This window comes from Dasypus novemcinctus, chromosome 25 (genome assembly GCF_030445035.2).
Source record: "Dasypus novemcinctus isolate mDasNov1 chromosome 25, mDasNov1.1.hap2, whole genome shotgun sequence".
Lineage (NCBI taxonomy): Eukaryota > Metazoa > Chordata > Mammalia > Cingulata > Dasypodidae > Dasypus > Dasypus novemcinctus.
The window spans coordinates 7,636,197-7,653,466 of record NC_080697.1 but is presented as its reverse complement, the minus strand read 5'-3'; the positions used below and the strand labels follow the sequence as shown (position 1 = coordinate 7,653,466).

The 17,270-nt window shown below is 57.4% G+C and overlaps 1 protein-coding gene across 2 annotated transcripts in view; it reads right to left on the bottom strand.

Moving 5' to 3' along the window:
* Positions 1 to 2,399: 2,399 nt before the first annotated feature.
* Positions 2,400 to 17,270, bottom strand: part of VSNL1 (visinin like 1) — a 106,373-nt gene continuing 91,502 nt past the window's right edge. For both annotated transcript variants that reach the window (XM_058288098.2, XM_004450781.4), the window contains 2 exons: positions 10,751 to 10,966; positions 2,400 to 3,339 (listed from right to left, as the gene is read on the bottom strand). In XM_058288098.2, the coding sequence (XP_058144081.1) occupies positions 3,142 to 3,339; positions 10,751 to 10,966 (414 nt within the window). In that variant the 3' untranslated portion in view covers positions 2,400 to 3,141. The remainder of the gene's footprint in view (positions 3,340 to 10,750; positions 10,967 to 17,270) is intronic.

Below are 17,270 nucleotides of genomic sequence, written 5' to 3'. Positions count from 1 at the left end.
TGTCTGTTACACTTACTCTGTTCCTGTCTTGTTATCAGATGTTCAGTGGGGGGGGGGAGGCGGGGCTAAATTATCCCTTTGGTTCACAGGCCTTTGGCTCCAAAGCACGGTCCTCAAGGTGCTGTGCTTGAGGAACCACATCTGAAGAACCTTTGGGTGATGAGCTCTTAGCTCTCAAGCCAGAACTGAAGCAGTATTGGTGTGAGACCTTTGGGGTTTCTTGGGAGGGTGTGAGTTCACTTTGCACGTGGAAGAGATGTGAAATTGTGGCCATGGCAGACAGGCAGATGTTTTTGAACAACAGCATGCCAATATCTCCCACCACGTGTTCTAATAGAGCTGTGCCATGCCCCATCAAGAGATGGTTCTAATTCCTCTCGAGCATGAAGGGTTTTGTGACTTGCTTGTATCCAGCAGAATGCTGTGGAAGTGATACTTCGTGATCCGAGGTTAGGTCAAAACAAGCGATGAAACTTGGAGAGAGAGAGAGAGAGAGAGACCCATCCAGCCCCGTTTCAGCCTCAGTAGCCACCTGACTGCAGCAGCTGCAGGGATTACCGCAGGCCAGAATCATTCAGGTGAGCCCTTCCCAGGTTCTTGGCCCACAGAAGTCATACAAAATAATAAACGGATTGTTATTTTAAGAATAAATTTGGGGGGTGAGTTTTCATGGAGCAATAGTAACGGGATGACCCACCCCCATAAAAAATTACAATGCGATGCTTCCTTTTGTGTCCTCGGAATTCTTTCATGTGGATGTCTTTTCATTTATGTATTTTGTGTGTATAATAGGCCCATGTTTCTGTGTGTACATCAGTGTTGCTTCCAGCTGATGATTGGTGGTACACTAGGGTACAGCCACTGTACTGGCCCATTCCTCTAGTGGCGGGCCATGGGATTGCCCCCTGTATCCACAGCCGCAGCAGAGCTGCCGAGGCACCCGGGGACATGTGCGCGTACAGGCCTCTGAGGGTGCCTGGGGGCAGTACCCCCGCGAGTGGGAAGGCTGGTCAGAGGGCGCTTGTGCGCTTCACTACGTACTGCTGGACAGTTCTCCAAGGTCCCTGCCGGACGGTGTCACTGGACGGCTCAAGTTCTACGTTTGATTTTGAAAAAACTGTTGAGTCTACTGGAGGCTTTCCCCTGTACCATCTACAGACACCCCACATATCCCCAAGGCTCCCCAGGGCTCCCTTTCTGCCTCCAGGTCTTCCTTCAAATGCCCACTGGCCAGCCCACCGCACAGAGCCACCACGGCCCCCTCCCTCACCGCCCCTCTTACCTCCCGTGCTTGCTTCAGTTCTTATGGTTGGACATTTGGAGTGTTTTGTCACCTGTCTTGTCTCCCAAGAATGGTGTTGGTCACCCAGCGGGTGATGAGTGGTCCTTGGCTGTGAATGAGTTTCCCAGGGCCTGACTTACCAGGCCGCCACAGCCTGCCCCCGCCCGCCCTCCTCGAGGGCTAAGCTGCCGGGAGGCGTGGGGTCTCCCACGTCCCTCCTGGACGCCAGCACGGCGAAGGGCCTTCTGCGGGCCCGGGACAGCGCCCTCCGGGGAGAGTGGAGGTGCTGTCGGTGCCGCAGGCGGCCCTGGTGCCAAGTGTGCAGAGGGCGGCTTGCTGGACAGTGAATGGGATCAGCAGGCCCGGGCCCCACTTAATGACCCTAAGACAGACACAGGGGCCGTACGGGGGGGAACGGGGCGGGCACTCAGCCCAAAGGACAGCCTGCTGCCTGACACCACAGTGCTAGCCACAGCTAGGAAGGTAAATTTAGATTAAAGTGAAAATTCTGTTGCTCAGTCACACTAAGCCACATTTGAAGTGCTCAGTAGCCACATGTGGGTAGTGGACAATGCAGATACAGAGTCCATTTGCATAATGACAGAAAGCTTTACTGGCCAGCACTGCCTAAAGAAACTGCACTTCTCAGGCATTGTGAAAATGCAAGCCTGCCTTCAGAGGTCTTGATGGCCTGTCTTCTGCCCTCCTAGCTTAGGGTCAAGGGGTCAGAGCTTCATTGCCTCATTAAAGGTGACAACTAGGATACTTTTGATTTGGAAAGACGGAAGTCGTCTTCTGGCTCCTGGGGGACCCTTCTCAGCCTCCAGAGCTGCGTAGGGCGTGATGCACCAGGCACACTGAGGTAACGTTTACTGGCATTTAAGGAGCATCTTTTGAAGATGAACAAGTCTTCTGGTTTATTTATACCTCATATCATATCAATTGTCCCTCTTCTGAAGGCCAAGTTGAAGAGTTAGTTGTTTTCTTTCCCTTGTCATTAATCTTTCAAGTCCCACAGTTGTGTGTTTACAGGCAAATTCCATTATTTGTTGCTAGCCAGGCCTTGATCATTATGAACATCTTTTTAAAATTAAAAGTTATAAAATAAGAATGGGGGGAGAGTCAAATGTTATAAATTTATTCAGGACATCTATTGCAACTTCTTTGGAAGCCTTTGAAAATTCAAGCAGAAAGCCATACACTCCCACCTTTTTTTTTTTCCCACTTCCAATAAATAATATCTTTGTGTCTATAGATAAATATACTTAATTAATGAGTCATTTTAGCAGGGTTTTTAAGTTTTATACTGCATTCATCCAACAAAGCTCTTTCCAGATTGATAGGATGCAAATGAGGTAAGAATTAAGGCAAACCTAAAAGGCATGCAAAAGTATTACATTTATAGTCACTGATAATACAAGCTCTTTTGTGTGGACCAGACACGGACGCGAAGGGCCCCTCTGTCCAGTACTAATTTACAGGAGAATGGTGACACAGCTTATAAGATACATTACCACGGGGTCTTAGCGCCACTAACATGATGGTAATCCAGGAGACACAGCATTAGCCAAACATGAACAGGAAACCACAGGACTCCTTGCAGCACATTTCTGCCTGGGCTTCGGAGGAGGAGGGTTTTTATGAAATGATATTACACATATCACATTGTGGCAGGTTGTTTGTTTTATAATATATACTTTTAAAATTCATCAGCAAATGACATTCTCATGCACACAAGTGTTTCAAACACAAGAAGCAAGTCCGTTTATAGGTAGTCCAAGCACTGTGTGTGTGTGTGTGTGTAGCTGCAGACTGAATGGAACATTGAGACTTGAGCAGTCCATAGTGTTGGCATCAGCTCATTTCTGGATGTCACACTGCAGAAGTAAAACAATGGAAGGGTCACTCTTTGCAGCTTCTTTGAATTCATCCAGTGTAATCTGGTCATCTTTGTTCTTATCCATCTTGCTGAAGATCTTGTCTACCCGCTGCTCAGGCGTGAGGCCATCCTCGTTCATTTTCATCATGATCACAGTACCCACCATTTTGTAGATAGCCTGGGGAGAAGACCATCACGCGACGTGTTAGTGAGACGCAGGGGGAAGGAGAACTCGCCTGGCCTGCCCTTCACCTGATAGATCCGAGTCCCCGCCAAGCCTCTGGGAAAGCTCTCTCCTCAGAAGAGGTTCATTCCCCGTGCAAGTCCCCGCCGTGTGCTTTATTGTAATAACTGGTTTGTCTTCCCCACCGGGACATTCCATGGAGCCAGGAACTACGTGTCTTTTGCTCACCCCTGTAGTCTCAAGGCTTGGCACAGTGCCTGGCACACAGTAGGGCTTCAGTAAATGCTGGTTAAATAGAAAAAGTCCATTTAACTTGCTAGAGTGTGGTGCGTGGGGAGAGGGGAGGAGACAAGAGGTGGGCCACGTGAGGTGCTGGTAAGAGATGAAGCACGAGAGGGAAGCAAGGAGACCATCAAGTTCTACGACAAGACAGATTTTAAATTTGTTTTGAGGTAAACCGACTTTGGCCCGGTGGTTTAGGGCGTCTGTCTACCACATGGGAGGTCCGCGGTTCAAACCCCGGGCCTCCTTGACCCGTGTGGAGCTGGCCCATGCGCAGTGATGCGCGCAAGGAGTGCCCTGCTACACAGGGGTGTCCCCCGCGTAGGCGAGCCCCACGCGCAAGGAGTGCACCCATAAGGAGAGCCGCCCAGCGCGAAGGAGGGAGCAGCCTGCCGAGGAATGGCACCGCCCACACTTCTCGTGCTGCTGACGACAACAGCGGACAAAGAAACAAGACGCAGCAAAAAGACACAGAAAACAGACAACCGGGGGAGGGGAGGGGAATTAAATAAATGAAAATAAATCTTTAAAAAAAAAAAATTTGTTTTGAAGGACTTTTACGTGATTTTTTAAAAAGAGTGATGCAATCAGTGTGCGGGGTGTCTTGTGACCAACTGGATATCTAGGAATTTTGGACGACTCCAGGATTTCTGTTTAGAGGAAATGGGTAGAAAGGTAGCTGGGTGGTGAGGGCAAGAATAATGGGTTAGAAACAAAGTTAGGGAGAATAAAATGAGTTCAGTTTTAAACGTCCTGAGTTTAAGGTGCAAGTGATAGTCAACAAGTCGTAGCCCTTAGAGATTGAGGAAAAGGGGAAATATGGCCCCTACTGAATAAAGAGCTTACAATCTGTTAAAACAACCAAGAAGATGTACCAGTAAAACTTAGCCCCAAAAGAGGTGAGTTTAGGGAGAGCCATGGGTCAGGGGCTCTGTTCATGTGCTAAAGAATAAAGAGAAGATCCCAATTACTGAGTTTGATTAATTGTATGCAATTAGTTTGCAGTATGGGTTTTCCTAGGTAGAAATATTTTTTTTTCCAAAAAAGTGCCTTAAAATAGTAACTGCCCATCTGCACAAGGGCTTGCATGCGAATATTCACGGCAGCATTACGCATAGTAGCCCCAAAGTGGAAACAACACAAATGTCCATCAACTGGTAAATAGGTAAAATATATACGTGCAATGGAGTACAGTTTATCACGCTGAGGAAAGAAGCCCGGCGGGCCAGACACTGAGGCCATCTATGTGGAATGTCGGGGGCAGGGGGAGCCACAGAGGCCAAGTCCAGGCTTGCCTGGGGCCGGGGTGGGAAGGGCACTGGCCGGTGAGCGAAGGGGCTTCCCTGGGGAACTAACAGGTTCTAAACCTGGACTGGGTGATGGCTGCACACCTCATCAAATTTACTGAAAATCACTGAATCGTCCACTTAAAATGGGTGAATTTATGGGATAGAAATTCTATCTCAAGTTGTTTTTAAAAATGCCAACTAGGGACAGTAAACCACAAGTAAGTGGTTTATTTAACGAGTTAAAATGTCCATTGAGATGAAATATTTTTTGCTTGTTCATGTTTGTAGGAAGAAGGTGTTTATTTGTGGTGGGAAAATCTTAAGAAATTTGACTCTGAAAGAAACAGGGTATTGAAATTTCTAATTTTGTGGACAATTGGCAGATGGAGTCCAGATTGGCCTGGCAACCAGTGTCCCGTACGGAGGGAAAAGGGGAGACTGAGTATCACCTAGAAGTTAAAATAGAGCCAAGTGGGTCATCTCTGTAAGTTGTCCTTCTCATCTGACCCTTAAAAGTGAAATTAAAAGGGATCAAATGAGACAATGGGTATAATGACAGTCCTTAATACAAACACACAATAAAGCCAGGACAACAAGAAACGCAAACCCAGGAGATCTGCCCCGAACCTCCCGGAACAACTCAGAAAACGGCAGTCTCAGTAACCTCCCCCCCCCCCAGGATGCAACGCTGCAATTTGGGTCAGGAACATGACGACAAAACAGAATGTTCCAGAGGCAACCTATAGCATTTGACGCTAATGTGTAGGCTGAGGCCATGTTTAGCATTATGGTCTCCAAGAACAGGACACGTTACTGCACGTTCTTCTCTGAGAAGACATAATTAAGCCACTATCCTCTCATTTAAAGCATCCAACACTGAGGCGGATGCTGTGCAGGAACACGGCGCACCAAGGGGCCGAGGCAAGCTTGAGTTCTGTCTGCCTGTCTGTCCCTTGCCGGATGCCGGGCTAGATTCAATGCGTCCTCTGAGACAGCTCAGCCTCTGCTCCTTCAGAAGGCCTCCCTCTGTGAGGTGGCCTGGCCTCCCCACTCCACGGGCCCCCGGCCCCCTCCAGCGCCTGCCCCGCCCCGGGGTTTTGGCTGTTCACTTATCTGGAAACTGCCCCCTCCAGGCAGGTCTTTTCATTCCTGTCTCTTCACCACCTCGCTGGGAGGTGAGTGTGGACCTCGGGGGTGAGAGGGGCACAGAAGGCATCCTTGACAGGGCAAGCTAACCTAGGCCTTGAAGGGCGAGAGGACTTGCTCGGGCACTGAGCTAGGACGCACGTTCCAGGGTGAAAAGAAGGATCTGAGCCCTGGCCGTGCAGGGCGAGGGGCCCGTGGAGAGAGGGTGAGGGCCAGAGCGGAGCGACGCAAGCCCGGAGGTGCCCATGCCTAGTGCCCGTGAACACGATGATGCCCTGGAAAGAATTCTCCACCGGGCGGATGAGAAGCTTTGGGGGCTATGCACCGGCGTGAGAGAATGGCGGGACCCCGTAAGAACACTCATCTGTGGCCCTGGAGAAGGCGGCTCAGCAGAGGGGACCTGGGGGCAGGAAATACCGAGGGCGCAGGTGGTGATCAGAACCTGGGTGGGAATCACGGGGGTGGAGAAGGGGGAACCCACCAGCAGGGCCCGTGAGACGGAGAGCCAAGTGATAGCCCAAGGGAGAAGATCGCGAGGGAGAGAGGCGGGCGGCACTGTGGCTCGGAGGCTGAGGTACTGGGCAGAAGCCCAGAGAGTCCTGAGAGGGAAGCGAACTTGGCTCAATGGATAGAACGTCCGCCTACCATATGGAGGGTCCAGGGTCCAAACCCAGGGCCTCCTGGCCCGTGTGGAGCTGGCCCACGCTCAGTGCTGATGCGCACAAGGAGTGCCGTGCCACGCAGGGGTGTCCCATGTAGGGGAGCCCCATGTTCAAGGAGCGTGCCCCGTAAGGAGAGCCGCCCAGCACAAAAGAAAGTGCAGCCTGCCCTGGAGTGGCGCTGCACACACAGAGAGCTGACACAGCAAGATTATGCAACAGAAAAGAGACACAGATTCCTGGTGCCACTGACAAGAATAGAAGCGGACACAGAAGAACACACAGAGAATGGACACAGAGAGCAGACAACTGTAGGGGGGACGGGGGAGAGAAATTTTAAAAATAAATAAATCTTAAAAAATCTTGAGAAGTAGCTGCCGGGTCGTGCGCACAGGCGAGCTGAGAGGAAGAGTGCTTACAGACCCCCGCGTGGGCCGGCGCTTCCTGAGGGCACGGGGGCGCCGACAGCACGAGGGAGCAGGGCCAGGGCCCGGCTCCTGGAGCTCCCCTTCCTGTGGCCGTGACGGGCCGACCAGCACAGGCCGTGCCTTCCCACCGGAGGCTGGAAAACGGCGCAAAAGGCCACAGTCCTTCCAGACTACACAGCGGGCAGAGCAGGGCTGCGACTCCTGGGGGAAGGGAGGCACAGGAGGGGTGTCCTGGGCGCAGCAGAGACGGGGTCCGCGGACTTGATGAAACGGGGAGGCTGTGCGGGCCGGCCACGGCGGGGTGTCGCCCAGGAGGGCGCGAGGCGTCCCCCAGGAGGGCACGAGGCAGGGCGCGAGCTCCCAAGCTGCTGAGGGGCCGGCCGGGCCCCGTGGCCGAAGGACAAGCCGCGCTCAGGGGAGGAGAAACCACGGAGGAGTTTCCGAGCAAAGAGCTGCGCAGTGCCCAGCGCTCACGGGTTGGGTGACGTTACGGCTCTAACCGCCGGAGTGGAGTGGCCTCGAGGTCCCAGGTCACAACAGCAGGCTCTAGTCCTGTTTCCCTTTTACTTTTGAGGTCCCGGGCCGGACAGTGAACCCGGGACCTCATATGTGAGAAGCTGGTGCTCAATCCCTGGGCTGCATCAGCTTTCCGGAGTTGGTTTCTTCGTTCTTCGCTTGCTTTTGGTTTTTAGGAGGCACTGGGAACTGAACCTGGGACCTCCCATGTGGGAAGCGGGTGCTCAACCTCCAGACCCACAGCTGCTCCTCTCTTTTCCGAGAAGAGCTCCCTGGGAGGAGTTTCTATACTCACCGTCGCCACGACGCCACCGTCGCCGTTCTCTCGGGCACCCCTTTAGGACTGTGCCCCCGCCCTGCCCCTGACGTTACCATCGGCTGGTCCACCCATGGCCTCTCGGTTTCCAAATCCAATTGACAATGATTAGTTTTCGTTTTACTTCTATCAATACCGTTGGACATGAGTCCTTCCCTGTGGATTATTTTTTGGATTTCCCTCCCAGGACTCCTCACTCTTATTTTTGTCTTTGATTTCCCTTTCTCAGTCTCCTTCCGTGGTTCCCGCTAGGGCCCTGGCTCTAAACACCGGCGTGCCCCAGGGCTCAGTCCTCCGGAAACCTCGCCTAGAAAAGGCGCACTGAGCTGCACACTCATGGAATTGTCCCCACACTCTGACGGTACCCAGTCCAGAGCTAAACCCCGCTTCCCGGAACCCCCCCCAAGCCACCCCAACAGCCCGAATCCCACAACAACTCCTGTTAGTGCCCTCTCACTGCACTGTCCCTGCGGTGAGTAATAAACTCAGCTTGTCCAACTGCAGCTGTGTTCTTGGTGGCCCTTGGCCGAAGGGCACGGACAAGAAGGAGAGAGGCTGGGGCTCGGTCATCAGTGACAGAAAGCTTGGGAAGCTCGTTTTTGTAGGAAGGGGAGTGTGGAGGAGGGGCTGAGACTGAAGAGTGAGAAAGACGAGCACGATGACGGGCGCGTCACCCACACGCTTAGATGTGCACGCCGCCTGGAAGCACCGGCGCAGCGGGATGGCCCAGAAAGAGAAGACTGAGCTCCCCGCGTGCCGGGCTTGCCGGAGGCTAGTAGGCATGGCCACCGGAGGGCAAGAGGCACAAGGAGCAGAGACTAAAGACACCATAAGAGAAGGTGGACGCGGGAAGGGCGAGGCTCCCAGGGGCGAGGCTGCACTGGGAGGGCCAGGGAAGGTCTCTCTGTCTCCCCCCTCCCTCTCTCCCTCCCCACCTCTCCCCCTCTTCTCCTCCCTCTCCCTCTCTCCTTCTCCCTCTCTTCTCTCTTCCTCTCTCTTTTTCTCCCTTTCTCCCTCTCTCTCCCTCTGTCTGCCCCCCCACCCCCCACCCCCACACAAGGCAGTGGGGAAGGACACCTGCAGGGTTCGGCTCCTCGGTTTTCACCTACTCAGACTTTGCACACGCCCCCGTTCCACTTGGGGCCCCTCCCCACCTCAGCCCTGCCTGGACAGGCGGCCACCCCAGCTGTAGGGAAGGAGCGCTTGTGTCCTGCCTAAGAAGGGCTGCACTTCTGCCCTCAGGTCGCAGAGGTGGGGGCACACACCAGAGGTCACGGGCCCCCTCCTCTGCCAGGCTCTGGGGACCCCCCCCCCCCGAGGGCTTGCATTTTGGTAGGAAGCCTGGGGGCTGTGCTGCCCACTGTGAAACTCTAATCTTGGTAAGAGGCTGGATGGCTTGGGGTGGGGCTGGGGGTGAGAGGGGGGCACAGACTGAGTGGGATAAGAGTCACGGGGGGCTGGGGAGGGCCTATGGGGGGGGTGAAGAGCCCAGAAGCAGGACTGGGTGTCCAGGGAAAGCTGGCAGCCCCTGGAGCACCGTGGCCAGGAGCGGGGTGCCCGAGGCAGGTGGGCACCTGCTCTTGGCGGGGTGAAGGGCCACCCCCTTGGGGGCCAGGGAGGGGGATGCGGGCAGCACTCGGCGGGCTCCGGGGGTAGTGAGCTGGGGGGCAGCAAGTTAGGCGGGGAGGCAGCGGGCTGGGGGGTCTGTGGGCTCAGGGGGCAGGGGCCTCCAGGGGACAGCGGGCTCGTGGGGCAGGGGGCTCAGGGGACAGTGGTCCGGGGTCCATGGGCTCGAGGGGCAGTGGGCTCAGGGGGGGGCCTTGGGCTCGGAGGGCCTTGGGCTCGGGGGGGCAGCAGGCTCCGGGGACAGGGCTCGGGGGCAGTGGGCTCAGCGGGCTTGTGGGGGCAGTGGGCTCAGTGGGCTCGGGGGGCCTTGGGCTCGGGGGGCAGCAGGCTCCGGGGACAGGGCTCAGGGGCAGTTGCCTCAGCGGGCTTGTGGGGGCAGTGGGCTTCGGGGACAGGGCTCAGGGGCAGTGGGCTCAGTGGGCTCAGGGGGCAGTGGACTCAGCGGGCTTGGGGGGCAGTGGGCTCAGTGGGCTCGGGGGGCCGCGGGCTCGGGGGCAGTGGGCTCAGCGGGCTTGTGAGGGCAGTGGGCTCAGCGGGCTTGTGGGGGCAGTGGGCTCGGGGGCAGCGGGCCCGGGGGGGCAGTGGGCTCAGCGGGCTCGGAGTCAGTGGGCTCGGGGGGGCAGCTGGTTCGGGGCAGCAGGCTCGGGGGCAGCGGGCTAGGGGGGGCAGTGGGCTCGGGGGCAGCGGGCCCGGGGGGGCAGTGGGCTCAGCGGGCTCGGAGTCAGTGGGCTCGGGGGGGCAGCTGGTTCGGGGCAGCGGGCTCGGGGGGGCAGTGGGCTCCGGGGCAGCAGGCCCGGGGGGGCAGCAGGCCCGGGGGGGCAGCGGGCTCGGGGGGGGCAGTGGGCTCGGGGGCAGCGGGCCCGGGGGGGCAGCGGGCTCGGGGGGGCAGTGGGCTCGGGGGCAGCGGGCCCGGGGGGGCAGTGGGCTCGGGGGCAGTGGGCTCAGCGGGCTCGGAGTCAGCGGGCTCGGGGGGCAGCGGGCTCAGCGGGCTCGGGGGCAGCGGGCTCTGGGCTCGGGGGAAAGTGTCTGGGGGCAGGGCTCGGGGGGCAGCGGGCTCGGGGGGCAGTGGGCTCAGCGGGCTCAGGGGCAGCGGGCTCCGGGCTCGGGGGAGCGCCCGGGGGCGGGGCTCGGGCGGGCGCCCACCTCGATGATCTCCAGCATCTCCACGCGGGTGATCTTGCCGTCGCCGTCCAGGTCGTACATGTTGAAGGCCCAGTTGAGCTTCTGCTCGAAGCTGCCCCTGGAGGTGATGGAGAGCGCGCAGATGAACTCTCGGAAGTCGATGGTGCCGTCGCCGTTCTTGTCGAAGGTGCGGAAGGCGTGCTGGGCGAACTTGGAGGCGTCCCCATATGGGAAGAACTGCAGGGACACAGGGACACCAGGCGGGTCAGAAGTCGCAGCGGCGGGAGGCGGGAGCAGGGAGGGGCGGGGCGGGCTGGGGCCTGGGGGGGGCACCGGGCACCCCGCCCTCGGGGGGCTGAGGCGGGGCAGGGCCTGGGGGGCCTGAGCCGCGCCCCGTTTGCAGCTTCCCCAGGCCCAGCACCCCGGGAAGGCCCCCCCCGGGGGGGTACACAGCTCTGACACCCTGTAGGTGTGAAAAGCTGGGCTCCCACGGGCAGGGCAGGGGCTGCCAGGACCAGCTTCTCCTGCCACTGTCCCCGCCCAGCCCGCGCCCAGCTCCTTCCTGGGTGACCTCTATTTTTTTTTTCATTCTGAAGAACTCTTTATTTTTTTAATTATCTTTTTATAAAGTTAATGGATCACACAGAACGCTACATTAAAAAACATCAGAGGTTCCCATATACCCCACTCCCCACCCCTCACCCCATCAGTTTTTTAAATTGTATTATTTGGAAGATACACAGATCACAAAAAATGTTACATTCAAAAATTATAAGAGGTCCCCATACACCCCCCACCCCCCCCCCTCACCCCACTCCTCCCCCATCGACCACCTCTTTCATCGTCGTGGCTCATTCTTTGAATTGACCTCCTTTTAGAGGGACCTTTTTTTTTTGCAGGACAGACACGTCAGACCCACTGGAAGTAGCACTCACTGGGTTATTCCCGAGAGGCCTGAAGAGGGGGTGCCAGAGCCCAAAGCCACCTCGGCGGTGGAGCAGGGGACGGACGCCAAGAGGAGGGAGGAGAAGGCGCCGGTGTGGCCCCCTCTACCTGCCACGGGGGCGGGGGCTTCTAACAATCAGCCGCGTGTCCCCCCAGGAAAGCTGGGGGACCTTCTCCAGGGAGAGAGCAGGAAGAAAAGTGGAAAAAAGAAACCCGGAATCCAAGCCCCGAACAAACCCAGGGAGGCCCGCGGCAGAACAGAGTGGGCCCCGGGCCCCGCGGCCGTCTGTGGGCGATGCGCCCCGCCGCCCTGCACCCCGCGCCCCGCGCCCCGCCCCTTGCACCCGCACCCCGCTGCCCTGCACCCCGCACCCCGCGCCCCGCACCCCGCACCATGCACCCCGCCCCCCGCCGCCCCGCCGCCCCGCACCCCGTGCCCCGCCCCTTGCACCCGCACCCCGCTGCCCTGCACCCCGCGCCCCACACCCCGCACCCCGCGCCCCGCACCCCGCACCCCGTGCCCCGCACCCGCACCCCGCATCCCGCATCCCGCGCACCCCGCACCCCGCACACCCCACACCCGCACCCCGCACCCCGCACCCTGCACCCTGCTGCCCTGCACCCTGCACCCCGCACCCTGCACCCGGTGCGGCACCAGCCCCGGGCAGAGCCTTCTGGGCCAGCAGAGAGAAGGCAGCGCTGCCCTTCTCTGGCCCCGGAGGGCAGAAAGCTTCCCTCCAGAAATAAACTGGGTGTTTTCCACGTAAGGCTCGAGGCAGGAGGCTGGAGAACAGGTACTTCCGGGAGCAGAGGCTGGCTGATCTCAGCCCCCGACCCTGAGCCACCAGCATCCTCCAGGTTACTGGAGTTATGTCACAAACCGCCCAGAACTTAGGGGGACAAACAATTCCTTTTTCATCTCAGAAAATAAATATTTGAGAACTATGTCTTTAAAAAAAGAAAAACACTGGAAGAGGACTTGGCTCAACAGATAGGGTGTCCTCCTACCACATGGGAGGTCCAGGGTTCAAACCCAGAGCCTCCTTGACCCGTGTGGAGCTGGCCCATGTGCAGCGCTGATGTGTGCAAGGAGTGCCCTGCCTCGCAGGGGTGTCCCTGCATAGGGGAGCCCCATGTGCAAGGAGTGCGCCCATAAGGAGAGCCGCCCAGCGCGAAAGAAAGTGCAGCCTGCCCAGGAATGACGCCGCACACACGGAGAGCTGACACAAGATGACGCAGCAAAGAGAGACACAGATTCCCCGTGCCACTGACAAGAATAGAAGCAGACACAGAAAAACGCACAGCGAATGGACAGAGAAAGCAACTGGGGGGGGGGGCGGGGAGAGAAATAAATCTTTAAAAAAAAAGAAAAGAAAAACCATTTATCCCTCTAAGTCTCTGCGGGACACTTTTCTCCTTTGTTCTCTCATATTCCAAACACAGGATTCATTTCTGCTCTCCTTCAGGTTCATTATTTATCAAAAGCCATGGAGCGGGGAGTGGATGTAGCTCGAGCAGTTAACGCCTACCTCCCACATGGGAGGTACTGGGTTCGGTTCCCAGTGCCTCCTAAGAAGACAAACAACGAGCAGACATCAAGGAGAAAAAAATGGGCAGACAACAAGCAAAAACAACAGGGAAGCGGCTATGGCTCAATCAGTGGGACTCCCATCTACCCTATGGGAGGCTCTGGGCTTGCGTCCCGGGGCCTCCTGGTGAAGCAGGCTGGCCCACACGCCGTGGAGAACCGCCGGCCCACAAGCGCCGCAGAGAGCCGACTCAGCAAGGTGACGCCATGAGAAAAGGGAGACAAGCAAAAACGCAGAAGAGCATGCATCGAATGGACACAGAACAGACAGCATGCAAAAAACCACAAGGGGGGGATAAAATTTAAAAAAATTAAAACAGACAAGGGAGCCATTGGTGGGGGGAGGGGAGGAGGGGGTCATCACAGACACCTATTTCTTGCCAGGCCCCATCTTAGGTGCTGAGGCTATGCCCTGGCCCTCAAGACCGCATGGTTAACGGGGAGCTTGAAATTTAACTCAACATGCCTGCAGCTCAGAACAGCGGCTGGTCTCAGCACGGGGAGTCGAGGCTGGAGAAGGCGTCTCTCCCCTTGACCTGCCCGGCATGTCCCCCCCACCCCACGTCCACCGCAGGCCCCTCGGGGCACGGTGCCTGAGGACAGGGGCTGAGTTTGGAGCTTGCCAGTTCCCACAGAGGTAAGCTGCGCTCTCGTGCACCCTGCACCCCAGTGTCTGCCTCCGTTTCCAGGTGGGTGCTCTTTGCTGCTGGCTCATTTGCCTTGGGGTCCCGGGTCTCAGGCTGAGCGGGCCCCTGTGCCGCCCCAAGCTGTCCACCGGCCGTTCTTCCCCGCGCCATGCTATGAGACCGCCGGGTATTCCCTTCACGCGTGTTGGTTTCTGGTCATGTTTTATCTTTCGCCTTCCTCATGGCGTATATTTGACGGTTTTATTTAAAAGTGCCTGGCCACCTTAGGACGATATTTTAAAAGTTACCTTAGATCTGAAAACCCTTGAGAAGAACAATCAGATGTAAACTTGGAGAGAGCAAAGTTGCCCGTAGCCTGCAGAAAGTCTTTTCTGACGTTTATGGTCAACATAAACGCTGTGTGCTCAGATGGCCTCAGATACCTTTAGAAAATTCTTCCGGTCACGTTCTGATGGTTTCCCTCATCGGGGATGTGCTCCTCCTCCTGATGAGATACTCCATTTCCAGGTGGGTCTCTGTTGGAACAAGGGGCCAGGGCCTCCCGGGGAGGCCCCGGCGCTGGCGTCCCCCCAGGCTTGGGCCAGGCCTGGACAGGAGCAGGAGAGCGCAGCCCACAGTGCCCGCCGGGGAGAGGCCGGGGCGCAGGCTTTCCAGGAGGCCCCAGAACGCAGGCCCCTCGGCGGGTTTGGGGGGGCTGGTGCTGGTGTGGGCACCTGCTGTCCTGCAGACTCACAAGCAGGGGGCTGTGCGTGCGGCCACGGCGGCCACTGTGCTGTCGCCCGAGTGGGGCGCTGGCACGCGGCAGGCTGCCCTGGCTGCCTCCTCTTCCGGAAGGTCTGCGGAGGGCACAGGGGGCCTGTCCCCCCGGACCCCTCCTCTCTGCCCCCAGCAGAGGAGGCACAGCCTGGGCCGGCTGCCCGCAGGGCTGCCACGCGGGACGCGCACAGCCACTGGACGCCTGCAGCTCGCTGGGCAGGACACACCCGTGCCAGTCACCCCCTGCTGCCCAGTGCCCTTCTACTTGGAGCTGTCGCCTCGGTCCCCCTCTCTGTCCTCCCTTGGCCACCTCCGAGCTGCCTGCCTCACATCGGCTTCTCGCCCCTTCTGCTAACTGCCTCCAGCCTCCAGGCCCCTCCAGGCTCAACACTCAGAGCTGGCGGAACCTTCCTAAAACAGGGCAGACTGGGCCGGTTCACGTCTCAGAAACAACTAGCGGGACAAAAGCCAAGTCCTCAGCTGGACATGCAAGCACCATCACCTGGACGGGCCCGCGCCTGAACGCGGCTTCTCTCTGCTCTCAGGCTCGGCCCTGGGGGCGCAGGACCCGTTCCGATGTCAACCTGGCTGCACGCGTCTCCCCTGTGTGCACGATCCTGGGTCCCAAGGCCCGCGCGTGCCGGGGTGTCACCAAAGAGGCCCCTCGTCTTCACAGCCGATGCGTCTTCCCTCGTCACCTCAACGTCCGGCTCGGAAGGGTCACCTCCCCGACACCTGCGGTTTTCTGGACTGGAACCAGTCTCCGCCTCTGGAGCAGAACGTCCTGGCTTGAGCCGCACGGGCTCTGGACGCGCTGGCTTAGGTCATCGCGATTTCTCTTCTTGGCCCTGTTCCTACGGGGGCACGGTCAGGGCAGGGACGGCCGGTCACCTCTCGGCTTAAGCGCCCCAGAGACAGCCCTGGAGATTCCTGGGGAGCCAGGCCTGTGCCTCACGCCTTCCCATCTTCTCGGGGCCCCTGCCTTCAGCAACTCAGTCCCGCCTGTGACTCGAACGCTGTCGTAGCTAAATCCACCCCGATCCACCCCGATCCACCCGTGCTCCAGTCGGGGAGCAGCTTTCATCACAGCTGAAGTGTGACGAGAACGACTAAAATCCCACTCACGAGGATGGCAGCTCTCTTGCTCCCAGTGTACCTCTCCCCCCTCTCCTGTGTTATTTTTCTACAAAAAGCAGCTCACTGCGAGCATATTTTATTTATTCTCCATCTGTTTCCCTCCAGGAGACACGAAAGCTCCGTGACGGCAGAGAGCCTGGCGCTCCTGATTATTTTACCACCACCACCTAGTAGATGCCCTGCAATAATTAAGTGCATGAATGGGGTCGTCCTTCCTGTTGTCCTTCCTAATAACTGTATTGTGCAGCTACAACTGACGACACATTCAGCACCTTCCAGCATCCTCATGACCCAAGGGACGGTTCGGCTCTTTTTAATTCTTACTTGGTAACAGAGCAGCAGGTTTAGCGCCACCTGTCATTAATGTTTATTCAGATGATTGTTTAACACCTCTGATCGAACTGTAAATTCTCAGAGCCTAAAGCATAACATATGTGTCTGCAAAAGACCCATGGCAGGGCCTGCACAGGTAGATACTCAATAGAATCTTGTCGAATGACCAAACGAAAGAGGCATTTGAGTGCCGACGTCAAGGGACCCAGACGGCCGACCGCTGCTGCTGCTGCTAGCTACGTCGGTTGAATATTTATTATATCCTAGCCCGCCCCGTCCAAAGACCTCCCTGTGATGCTGGAAAGCGGCAGCCACCAGCTAGACGTGGCTGGTGTGTCTGAGGAACCCAACTATGTAAAGTACTATTTATCCTACAGGTAAGTTACGTGCTATGTGGCTGGGGCTCCTGTATTGAACAGCCTTCTCTATGCCTTGTCAGTCCATCTCCAGAATGTCCCTGCAGAGCAGCTGTCACCAGCTCCACGATATGCACGAGGAAACCCGGGCTTGGACAGCGCCAGCCGCTCTCAGCCTGCTGCGCGCCCGGGAGCCAGGAGAGCTCTTCTCCCTCCCGAGAACGACACCCAAAGAGGGGGAGCACGCCACGTTGGAGGAACGGGGCCCTGCCGTGGCTCTGTGAGGGGAGGCTGCTGAGGGCGGGCGCTGATGGGGACAGTGAGGATGGCGATGTGAGATGATGCCCCTCTAACTGGAAAAGAGGCCTCGAACTGGAACGGAGAAGACTTTCCAGACGTCCCAAGGCCTGACGGGGCAGGGCAGAAGGCGGGGTGTTAGGAAGAGCGTCCCTGATTCTCACAGAGCATGGGGCAGCGGGTTATTTTATTTAATCCTTACAACAAGACCTGGCATTGTAAACTGTTTTGTGCGTGAGGAAACTGAAGCTCGCAGGCGGAGGGACTTGCCGTTTCCTGGCTGGCCACGGCAGAGTCGGGGCTTACGTGCAGGCCTGGCCGATCTGTGCCACCACACCTTGCTCTCTCCCCTTTTGATGTCTTAGCTGAGGAAATAAACCCACATATATCCACCTTTGAGGATACAAATGGGCCTGTTCCACGATGGAATTCCTCCCTGGTAAGGCTTTACCTCCTCGGCTGTGGATCTCTACCGCCATCTC